Source organism: Vicia villosa, linkage group LG1, assembly GCF_029867415.1.
Source record: "Vicia villosa cultivar HV-30 ecotype Madison, WI linkage group LG1, Vvil1.0, whole genome shotgun sequence".
NCBI lineage: Eukaryota > Viridiplantae > Streptophyta > Magnoliopsida > Fabales > Fabaceae > Vicia > Vicia villosa.
In genome coordinates this window covers 204,319,743-204,332,394 of record NC_081180.1, presented here as the reverse complement: position 1 = coordinate 204,332,394, position 12,652 = coordinate 204,319,743, and the positions used below count along the sequence as shown (strand labels likewise).

The window sequence follows — 12,652 nt, the reverse complement described above, 5'->3', positions numbered from 1 at the left end:
TGGGTTAGTCCTGTTCATGTCGTACCAAAGAAAGGAAGAGTTACTGTAATCACTAACGCAAAAGGCGAATCTGTAGCACAACGTACCCAAATTGGATGGAGAATGTGCATTGACTATAGGAAGCTAAACAAAGCCACCCGAAAGGATCATTTCCCTTTACCATTCATAGATCAAATGCTCGAACGTCTAGCTAAACACTCACATTTTTGTTATCTGGATGGATACTCCGGATTCTTCCAAATTCCTATCCACCCTGACGACCAAGAAAAGACCACGTTTACCTGTCCTTATGGTACGTTCGCTTATAGACAAATGCCTTTCGGACTTTGCAATGCACCCGCAACCTTCCAGAGATGCATGATGGCAATATTTGCCGATTTCCTGGATGGAATAATGGAGGTCTTTATGGACGACTTCTCTGTCTGTGGAGGAAGTTTTGAAACATGCTTAGAAACCTTGAATTGGTACTCAAACGATGCGTAAGCGTTAACCTAGTCCTTAATTGGGAAAAATGCCATTTCATGGTTCGACAAGGAATCGTACTTGGACACATCGTATCCGATAGAGGGATCGAAGTGGATAAAGCTAAAATCGAAATCATCGAAAACCTTCAACCTCCCAAAACAGTTAGAGAAATAAGGAGTTTTCTAGGACACGCTGGTTTTTACCGACGTTTTATTAAGGATTTCTCTAAAATAACCAAGCCCTTAACAAAATTACTGATGAAAGATGCCGAATTCATTTTTGACGATAAATGCACTGAAGCATTCCAAACGCTTAAACAAGCATTAATCTCTACGCCGATTATGCAACCTCCCGACTGGAGTGAGCCTTTCGAAATAATGTGCGACGCAAGCGATTATGCTGTAGGAGCCGTTCTAGGGAAAAGAAAAGATAAGAAACTACATGTCATATATTATGCGAGTAGAACCCTAGACGAAGCTCAAATGAATTACGCTACGACAGAAAAAGAACTATTAGTTGTCGTATTCGCGTTAGATAACTTCCGTTCCTACTTGAAAGGAGCCAAAATAATCATATACACTAACCACGCCGCTATTAGGTACCTCTTAACCAAGAAAGACGCCAAACCTAGATTGTTAAGATGGATCCTTTTATTACAAGAATTCGACTTAGAAATTAAAGATAAAAAGGGAACTGAAAATGTCGTAGCAGATCACCTATCTCGACTCGAAAATATGAAACTCGAACAAGTACCAAACAATGATGATTTCCCTTACGAAAGACTCATCTCTCAGTTGGAAGCTAACGAATTAGAACCATACCATCCAACCACCGAATCCAACAACTTCGCAGAAGTAGCTTTAGCCCGCTCTGCCACACCTTGGTATGCAGACTTCGTAAATTACCTAGCTGCTGGTGTACTTCCTCCTGATCTAAGTTACCAACAGAAGAAGAAATTCTTCCATGACCTAAAACATTACTATTGGGATGACCCCCTCCTTTTCAAAAGAGGCCCCGATAGAATATTTAGACGTTGTGTACCCGAGGAAGAAATAGGAAGTATAATAACACATTGTCATTCAGCACCATGTGGAGGACACCATAGCACATCTAGAACCTGCGCCAAAATCCTCCAATCTGGACTCTTCTAGCCCAACCTATGGAAAGACGTTTACTTTGTCGTATTAAATTGTGATAGATGCCAACGAACCGGAAATATCTCGAGACGTGACGAAATGCCTCAAAAGGGCATTCTAGAAGTAGAAATATTTGACGTCTGGGGAATAGACTCTATGGGTCCGTTTCCATCATCATTCGAAAATAAATATATACTCGTAGCTGTCGATTACGTTTCGAAATGGATAGAAGCTATCGCTTCTCCTAAAACGACACGCGAGTAGTGATCAAGCTTTTCAAAAACGTTATCTTTCCCAGGTTTGGTGTGCCAAGACTGGTAATTAGCGATGGTGGGTCTCATTTCATTTCAAGAATCTTTGAAAAACTCCTTCGAAAATATGGAGTAAATCATCGAATAGCTACACCATACCATCCATAAACAAGTGGACAAGTAGAAGTATCTAACCGCGAAATAAAGCAAATATTGGAGAAAACTGTTGCTATATCTAGAAAGGATTGGTCATCCAAGTCAAATGAAGCTTTATGGGCTTATAGAACAGCTTTCAAAACTCCAATTGGAACCACCCCATTCAAACTCGTTTATGGAAAATCATGCCACCTTCCGGTAGAATTAGAACATAAAGCCTATTGGGCCATTAAGAATTTAAATTTAAACTACACTACTGCTGGTGAAAAACGACTACTAGACATAAACGAATTAGACGAACTTAGACAAGACGCTTACGAAAACGCCAAGATCTATAAAGAAAGAACGAAAAAATGGCATGACAAGCGTATATCTAGGAAAAATTTTAGCATAGGCGATAAAGTACTTTTATTTAATTCTAAACTAAAATTATTTCCTAGAAAGTTACGATCTAGATGGTCTGGTCCTTTTGAAATTACTAACATATTTCCGAGCGGAGCGATAGAAATCAAAGGAGAAACCGTCAAACCTTTTATCGTAAATGGGCAACGTCTTAAGTATTACCATCATCTCGAACACGATGAAAACATTCAAATTTTTAAACTTGACGAGCTGCCCGCTCATTCCGAAAAGTGATCTTTATTTTAAATCGTCGAGCCTACGACATAAAACAAAGCGCTTGGTGGGAGACAACCCACGATTTTTCTTTTTTATTTTTTATTTAAAATATTCTATTCTATTTTTGAATTATTTTAATTTTCCGATTTTTTGTTTTTCTGTTTTTTTCCTATATCTTATAATAATTACTATAATTATAACCGCTATTTTAAATTGTAAAAATCTCTCCTTTTTATAATTATAATTTTATTATAACTTGTTACACTTTTAATTTTATTTTTCTCTTTATTTTTCCTTTTAAAACAACACTAGCCTAGTTCCAACTTAATTTTCATATTTTCAACTTATAGGCTCACTTAACTACTAACTCATCAAGATGCAAGAAGTTGACAATATGGAAGTTGTGTTCCGTGGTAGAGGAAAAGAAGCGAGATATGCTAAGCTAGATGAAAGGCAAATGGATTTGACCCGCTATCCTCACCACCCGACTATGGAAAGGTTAGGTATCGCAGAAAGCGTCATGCACTTGCTGAACCAAATCGGTTGGACCGGTTCTCACCTGTTCCGCAAGTTTAATACTTACCGAAAGCTCACTCTGGAATTCCTGAGCTCTTTGACTTATCTGCCTAACTGTGGAAAAGGATTGAGGAAAGGAGTTATCCTTTTTCGACTCTTTGGATTAGAATATCAGTTTTGCATCCGAGATTTTGCTGAAATGTTAGAAATCCCTCATGGATCAGATGCATACGCCACAGTCCCTGAAGAAAGTCTTGCCTACTGGGAGTTGGAAAGATTTTGGGGTAAGATCACTGGTAACAATAACCCTGAAGAGAACGAGTTTCAATCCGAGAACATTCATAACCCTGCTTTCAGATACCTGCAAAAGATCATCGCTCACTACATCTTCCGTAAACCCGATAATGTCACTGAAGTTTCTAGAGAAGAGTTGTTCATCATGTTCTGCACCTCTCAGAATCGTCTGGTCAACGCCATCGCATTTATGCTAACAAACTTCGAGCGCATCATGCAAGACGAAGTTTCACCTATTCTGATCGGCGGATTTGTCACTATGATTGCAAATGCTATAGGTCTGAGAACACCACTACTTAGATTGACACCTTTTGGTTCCTACAACTCTATGAACATTCGTTTTTGCTTTAATCGAGGTATCATTGGTAACCTTGGACCTGATCAGTTTGATTTACTCATTGATAATAAAGTACTAGATCAGTTCACCTTACCGAATCCGAGGACGAGTGTGCACAACCCTGCTAACTGGCTTTACTATGATCAAATCCCTGAAAGAGAATCATCTCCAGAAACACCACAAGCTTATGAACATTTAGATGATGACATGTATGTAGCAGAACAAAATTCAGACCCTAACACTCCTCCTGGATACTATGGAAATGGACATATACCCATAGATTATCTTGAACCTGAATACGAACCTATGCCTGAGGATGATCATGTGCCTGAATATGAGCCTCTACCTGAAGATGAACCCATTCCTGAGTATGAGCCTGAGACTCCTACTGGTTCACAAGAAATTCAATCTGAAGACATGACTGACGTCGAGCTTGAACAACAACAACCTGCTGCATCCGCTGAATCAGTGGCCCCAAGAAATGCTCCTCCGAGGATCGAGCCTGCTCCTAATCAGAACACGCATGGGCAAGCCATCGATGCACTGCAACACGAAGTACAACATATGCGCAACGAGCTACACACTCTGCAAATGCACTTCTTCGACTTCATCGACACCGTCAATGCTCAATTCGACGAAGTCTTCAAACACATTTATTCTAATGTGCACAACAACAGACGTGGCTAGATGTTAACCTTTAGGATATTAGATTTTATTTCTAGTTTTAGCAATTTCAAATTCCTAGTTTAGAACTTAATTTTCTGCATTTTTACATTCTGTTTCTATCAACCTTCAGTACCAGTTTTAATTCGAAATGCATTATTTTATTCATTACTGCTACTGTGTTATATTATTCTGCTGTCTAATTGCTATATATTTATGAATGCATATAACTCACTCAGTCTGGTATTTTGCTGTTTATAGTAACATCACATGTCACATCTGTGCTATTCTCATAATTTTGTATCTGTCAGCACGTGACTACAGCACCACATGCGAAATAGGCATGTCCCTAGGCTAGGAGACGCACGTCTCCACCTCTGTGGGACCACCCTTCTGCTTGTGAAAGACAGGAGACGCCCGTCTCCATACCCTGTACCCCTGCAGACTGCAGCCTGAGACGCGCGTCTCCCAAGGGTAGCAGGCTGCATGCTTCGTTTTGACCAAGCTGATGTCAACCAACCTCCTCAAAACAACCCTCCGCCTATTACTCTTGATGCCATGTATGCTGCAATTCAACGCCAAGACCAACTCTTTCAAGCTATGCAGACAAATCAAAACGAAACACTAAGGCTTATTCGAGAGATGCAACAAGAGCAACGTGACTACGCTATTAGGAACGAAGGCCAATACACCGAAATTGCTACACAATTGCATGATCTTAACATTCGTGTAAATGACTCTCCTACTGATAGACGTTGTCGTGTTCGTACAAGAGGCGCAAGCAGTTCCCGCAACCGCAACAATGAGGAGTAGTTCACATGCATTGAGGACACTGCATCATCTAAGTCTGAGGGAGTCGTATTACATGCTTTATTATTATTTTCTTTTATTTTATTTCCTTTCCTTGTAATGTTTCTTTTCAAATTCAATAAAGCATATTTATGGAATTTCTAGTCTTATATGTATAATTCCGTGGCTATTACAATCTCTTCCATTTTCTTGAGCCATAACAATTTTTTTTTACTCCAAATCGATAAACGCATAACCCCACGCGTTCGAGAAGTACGAAGCTACTCAAATACTTAACATATAGAAATCACAATAAAGATTCAAGACAATACCCTTATTGTCTCGACACTCTAAAACCCCCAAGTGTGCGTAACCAATTTGAATACCCTTTATACCAAAACCATCGACTTTAATTTTTGAAGTAACCCTTATTAGTTTATTCTAGCAGTCGGCACCGTCTTTGACACCAACTACGCAGAGAGTCGATGAATATAAGTGTATGATCCTTATAATTATAATTATGTGTTTAATCGCTAATAGAAATGTGCCTACTAAGTAAGGGGATCCTCACAAGATCATTTAACCTAACGGTCACAAACCTCAAATACAAAGAATTTAAAAACTCATTGTTGATTGGTTCAGAAGTTACCTGGTACTGAACTTGGTAGGAAGGACTATTGTCCGATTCCCCACAATCTACAAATGAGCGCTAAGGAGTATACCACATAAATGTGCCAGAACTCCATAAGAAGGATCATAGTCACTAACCGGCTACTCTGCTATGTGCGTGTCAAGATAATGGGCTTAATGTGAATGCGCGCGAATGAAAAGGGTAAAACAAGATGATGAGTCAAGGTCAAGCTATAATGGCATGATTCAGATTGGTATGCACGCTGGGAGTTGTCTAGTGTCGCTACTGTAAGTTTATTGCTAAGATCTACCGCTTAATTGTCAAACAAAAACACTCTGTAGCTGAGTATGACCGAACGACGTGGTGGAAGTGTATTTCATTTCATTGTCCTCCTGTTTTTATCTTATTATTTGCTTGAGGACAAGCAAAGGTTCAAGTTTGGGGGAATTTGATAACACGATTTTATATCATATATTTAGCCTGAAATCCATGAATATTTATAGCATTTTCCGTTTATTATATTGTTTTATTATGATATTATGCGAGTATTTGTTTTGTTTCAGGTTTTATACTCTTATTGGGATTATTTGTGAAAAGGAGAAGAAACGGAGCTAAAATGACTATTATTTGTACCTAAAAGATGGAAAAGGGGTGCTGAAGCAAGAAAGGGGTGTTTAGAAAGCCCAAATGTGCAAAGCGCTGACCTAGCCCACGAAGGAATCAATTGTGCGTGGCCCAAATCATCCCAGCACGTGGAGACGCACGTCTCCAATGTTCTTCTGCCACGTCACCAAGAGGAGACGCCCGTCTCCAACTGCTCCTGGATTTTCTCCACTTGAGACGCACGTCTCAAGTCGTTCAAAGAAGTCTCCCCAAAAAGTGGAGACGCACTTCTCCAAGCTGCAGTCCCAGAAACTCCTCTTTTCACGCGTTTCAACTGCAAAAGCTCGCCTATAAATAAAGGCTGCTACTTCACTTCAAACGGTCCGATTTTCTGCTAACGAAGTGCTGTCGAAATTACTCCGCGACCATAATTTTCTTTCCCACTTTCAATTAAACCGCTTTATTTTTCTCATAGCAATTTCCACATCGGAGGTTGTTGTGAACCTTTTATAAATCTAGCCTTACGTTAGATTTATCCTTTTATTCCTTGTTTTAAATTTCTGCCTTTAATTTCCGAAGAACGATCCAGCCAACCTGTGGAGGAAGTTCGATACTTCAAGATTCAATTCAAGTCAGATTTATTTTATTTCAGGTTTATCATTTACCGCTTTATTTATTATTGTTATTGTATGATATATTGTATGCCATTTAACATGCCTTTTATTATAAACCAAATCAATTTATGCATGCTTAACCGTATTAATATGTCTGGCTAATTAACTAAGATGTCGATATGTAAAGTAAGTTAACCGTGGGATCCGAAATAAATTGGCTTAATTTTATTTTATTAAATATCAATTGTTTTTGGTTTGTATGTCTAATTTAATTAGTAAGTCTTAAAACCAATAGAGTGAAAGTTTGAGGGGTTAAGACGGTCAAAGGTTAAAATCAATAGAGCGAAAGTTTGAGATCTTTAACTGGATAGTAGACATAGCACATTAGTTTTAAGGATGGCGAAAGCGTATTAAAACTAATTAGAACTTATTTATTTTCAAAAAAATGTTTTTACACCCGCACGGGATGGCGAAAGCGTACGTTAGGGATATTAGCATGTTCCGAGTCAACAGAGCGAAAGTTTGAGATTAGGAGATTTAAATAGATAACAACTTCATAAAACAAGCATTTTATTAATTACGTTGTTTCCAAAAAGCTTTTCTAAAATCTAATGGGATGACGAAAGCGTACATTACGAGTTAGGACAGTAGTCTAAATCAACAGAGCGAAAGTTTGAGAGGAGGACTTTTAATCAATTGAATTAATAAAGATTTTTAGTCGAATTAATACGTTAGCCAATGGACCTTCGGATTACCTAAAGTTAAACGAAATACATACTGATATCTGTCTATTATTATATTTCTTAGAATTCACAATCACTTCCCCTTAGAAACAATCAAAATATTAGTAGCCTTGGCTTTACATAGTAACCTTAGATAACGGTAGATCGATTCATAGTCCTTGTGGATTCGATATCTTTTAAAACTACACGACACGACTGTGCACTTGCAGTCATCAGATTAATAGACACGTAAAGTCGCGATCAATGGTATACTGAAGATGGATCTGTACCATGTTGGATTGGGCCACGGGAAGGATGACTTGGGCCTGGCGTTTTTGTTGAGAGCTTAGCTCGTTTTTTCTGTTTTTTTTTCTAAAGCTGGGCCACGCTCCCATTGGGCCTCAGTGCCACTATTATCTACACCCCACGCTTGAAGGCCCATGTGCCAATAGCATAGAATTAGTTCATATTAATTTTGCTACTGCGCCCCCTGACTTAGACAAAATTCTATTTTGTATAAAATTGTTGTTCTCATAACTTTTTCTTCTTTATTCCTTTTTAGCTCAAATAAAAAATGATAAAAAATATTTTTCTGACCAATTAGAATTTTAGGAATACTTAATTCTTTTTTTAGAATTTTTAATTGTTGTTTTTCTTTAATTTTTTATGGGTTAAATAAGTTTTTAGTCCCTATAAATATGGCATCTTTCAATTTTAGTCCCTGCAAAATTTTTCTTCAAACAATGGTCCTCGCAATATTTTCCGTTCCTATTTTTAGTCCCTCCCGTTAAATTTCACTAGGCTTACGTGGCACGCCACGTGTAACGCCACGTCAATTAAAGTCAATATTAATTAAAAATAGATAGATTGCGAGGGTTTTAAACCCCCTTTAAATAACTTAAAAATGGATTAAGTTCAGTCATCAACCCAAATCCATATCCATTTGAGACATGTGCAGCACTTCATCTATCATGTTAAAGCAAAACCAAATGAACCACATGTTGGTTAACTGAAACCACAATACACCCACCACTATACCGATCTTCTTCCATTTTTGTATGTTTTCCCTAGTCCTAAAGAAACATATGAAAGTAAAAAAACAAGGAAATGAAAGGGTGGGAGAGCAAAAAGGAACATAGGAAAGAACAGTGCGGTCTTTTTCCGCCGGAGATGAAAGAAATGCATCAGTAAAACTCCATCTAAAAGGGAGAATAGTTTTTCTAGTGACGAAGACTATTTTATTTCTACAGTCAGGTTGCATGATTGACTGGATTCTCTCCAAGCAGATCATCGTCGTAGGAAACAGGTATCCTTAACCTATCATGAACAAATATAGACTTTTCTTTGGAAGTAACTGGTTCAAGTTGATTTTGTGTTTCGGATGCATGAAATGTACTGCTGGAAACATTTCCCTGATCACGGCCAGCAAATGAAAAGGTCACTCCTTGAGAAGAATCCTCTTGCTTTGGCACATTAATTTGCTTAAAAATTGGTTGCCTGAATTGCTTTTGCAGTTAACAATTTGAAGAGTCTTGATAACATTATTCAAGAGCAAAAACATGTAGACCTAACTAATTAAAAGCAGCGCAGTCATTTAAAACAAAGAAAAACCTTAATTTGTTTGGATAGAAAATGAAAAAGAACCCCTGCAAAAGCAATTGGTTAAAATGTCCAAATCGGCAAAGCCAATTATACCCCCAATTCCCAGTGCTTGATAATGCTAGTTTAGATTCATAAATCTTGGCACAGAAGAAAGCTACAGATTCCAGGAAGCAGATGGCCAAAAGTCAATGGCTTTCCCATCTAAAAAAACTAGATGCAAGATTATATACAACTTTAAGACTATTCCACAAGTAGGTTTGACGGTAAAGCCAAATAAACATCTAAACTATACACTGGTCAGCCCAGTCATTTTGAAAATGCTTAACATATTTAAAGGAAAATCATAGTACTACCATAGTTTCCTTATTTCTAGCTATTCAACAGTGTAAGTTAATTAAAAAAAGAATGGTACAGAGTCAAAAAGCAAAGATCATTTCTTAAGTAAAATATCATTGAGATAATCAACAATATGTCCTTTAGATTAAGAGATATCCAATTTCAATTTTGAAAATGTTGGTTGCTACATTGAAGTGGACAAAAATGACTACATCAATGACTCAATAGTCATTACTTTCCCCTTCATTAGCCCAACAAACACAAGCTTAGAAAATCAATGCGATTTTTTTTTTATTATAAATCACATTTGTTATTTATTATTTAATATTTTTTCTTTTTTTAGATAATTTTTTAATAAGATTTTGTACTTTATTTAAAAAATTATCAATTTTATAGTGTACTTTAAATAAATAGAATATAATTTTATTAATTAATAAAATATGGTAAAATCTGAAATGTTGAGAGGATGCAATTTTTTATATTTAAAATCACATTAGTTAATTAGAAATATTAATAAGAATCATGTTAGTATGTGAGTTGTTAGCAAAAATTACAATAAACCAAATGGTAGCAGTTTAAGAATGGAATTTAGAGCAAACCAAATGTTTAGAAGAAATAAGGAAGATATGTGTTAAAATGTATAAAAGTTCTCATTGATATTATAATAAAATCTAATGATATATTTTCAGAATTTAATTTTCTAAAAAAATGAATAATGCTCTTCTCTTAAAATGGAAGAGGAGAATCTTGCATGACGATGAGGCTATTTGGAATAGTTTTATAAAAGCTAGGTACTTTTGTCCTAAAATTAGAATTCAAGTTGACGGGGGAATGTGGCAAAGAAAGGGTGAATCTATTTGGTGGAAAGATTTATGCAAGATTAATTTGTTGGAGGATAGGGTCGCAAACGATTTTTCCGGGAGTTTCATGTGTTGTTGCAAGAATGGCAAAGATGTTCTTTTTTGGCATAATAGGTGGTTGGGCGATCAACCTCTACGCTTGGTCTTTCCGGATTTATATGCTCTTTCTAGCAAGAAACATTGCACGGTGGCGGATATTTTAGAATGGATGGATGGGATACATAGATGGAGGTGGGAAGCTTTGTTCTCGGCCGATTCCATTTTCGACAGTAGCATAACAGCCGCGGCTGCTGCCAGCCAGAACTGGGCTCGGTTTGTCGACATGCTCTGCGGATTCCTTCCTTGCGATTTAAGTCGAGACACTTTCTCTTGGTCCTTCAATGGAGACAACGTTTTTTCCGTCTCAAGTTTGGCTCATGCGGTTGATAATGCCAAACCTTTAGCTTGGGATCCTAAAGTTATCGATTCGTTGAAAGTGTTGTGGGATCTTAAGCTCCCGCCGAAGATTAAGATCTTTGCTTGGAAAGTCTTCATTGATCGGATACCAACTAGAGACCAATTGTTGAATAGAGGTGTTGTTAACGTTACTTGTCCGGATTGTGTGATGTGTGGCTCTTGCCTTGAATCTTCTTCCCATCTTTTTTTCAATTGCCAAGAGGTGAAAGGTATTTGGAAGCATGTCTTCTTATGGCTTGGCACACCGAACGAATTTACCGAAGAGGAGATGCTTAGTTTTGATGTCATTCAAGAAAAGGTGAATTGTAGTAAACGTCGTATTTTGATCAACTACGTTTGGTTTGCTACTATTTGGAGTATTTGGCTTATGAGGAATGCCATTATTTTTAAGGGGGAGGTTTTTTGTTTTGATGTCATTTGTTCTAACATTGTCTTTCTTTCTTGGAGGTGGTTATGTAGTGGATATACTAAGTTTAGACCAATTTACTATGAATGGTTTAAACTTCCATTATCCGTTCCTTTTTCCCTCTAGGGCCTTGTGTTTTTTTGTAAGGGTTGCACCCCTAGTGCGAACTTTCAATCAATCAATTGCTTATTAAAAAAAAAAAATTTCTAAAAAAATAGTTTTTTAGGAAAAGAATCAAATCTTTTTTTAATTTTCAGAAAAAAATTATTTTCATATTTTTGTACCAAAATTTGTATTTTAATTTTCAGGAATTATTTGATATAGACAAAAAATTATTTTCAGATTTTTGTACCAAAATTGTTTGATTAATTACTTGTAAAAAATTATTGTTTTTTTAGTTATTTAAAGGGGGTTTAAAACCCCCGCAATCAGTCTCTTTTTCTTTAGTGTTGACTGTTACTGACGTGGCGTGACGCGTGGCGTGCCACGTAAGCCTCCGTTAGAGTAATCTAACGGTAGGGACCAAAATTCGTGACGGAAAATTTTGTGAGGATCAAAATTTGATGAAATTTTTTGTAGGGACTATAAGTGAAAAGTGCCATATTTATAGGGACCACTAAGATATTTAACCCATTTTTTATTGGTCCATGTTTAAAAACACTTAGTTTTTAGTTTTATTTCATAAAAAATTGTTTTAGGCTAGATAAAAAATATCAATGTGCTTTTGATTTATTTTCCTTGTTAGTTTAGGATTTATTCCTTTTATTTTTGTGAATATTTTTTATGCTTTGTGAAATTTCCAAAATACCCCTAGTTGTTAAAGTTGACTTTGGTCAACTTAAATGACTTTTTCCCCTTTCTACTTAGTAATTTCCCTTAGGTTATTAGTTCACTCTTAATTAGACTTAGATTCCACTTTCTTAATAAAACAACAATCATTAGGTTAGTATATTAGGTTAGTCTCCCTTATTCATTTCTTTTTCTTTTTCAACTCTAAAACACCTAATAAATACTGACGAGGATCATACTGCTACTTCTTTTATAGTGGAAAAAAATAATTGGGGTGTAGACCCTGGTGTATTTCTTTCCTACTTAGTGGAAGAGAAATGATTGAGATGTAGACCTTGGTCTATTTTTTGACTACTACTTAGAGAAATGATTGAGGTGTAGACCTTGGTGTATTTCTCTAAATAATTA

The 12,652-nt window shown here is 36.7% G+C and overlaps 1 protein-coding gene across 1 annotated transcript; it reads left to right on the top strand.

Annotated features, from left to right (window-relative positions):
• Positions 1–10,441: 10,441 nt before the first annotated feature.
• On the top strand, positions 10,442–11,581 carry LOC131593378 (uncharacterized). Its single transcript, XM_058865859.1, has one exon. The coding sequence runs from the start codon at positions 10,442–10,444 to the stop codon at positions 11,579–11,581; it is 1,140 nt and encodes a 379-aa protein (XP_058721842.1).
• Positions 11,582–12,652: the final 1,071 nt, after the last annotated feature.

What these genes read in the sequence shown, in the direction of transcription:
- LOC131593378 (XM_058865859.1), top strand. Translation starts at nt 10,442, where the DNA reads ATGAATAATGCTCTTCTCTTAAAATGGAAGAGGAGAATCTTGCATGAC.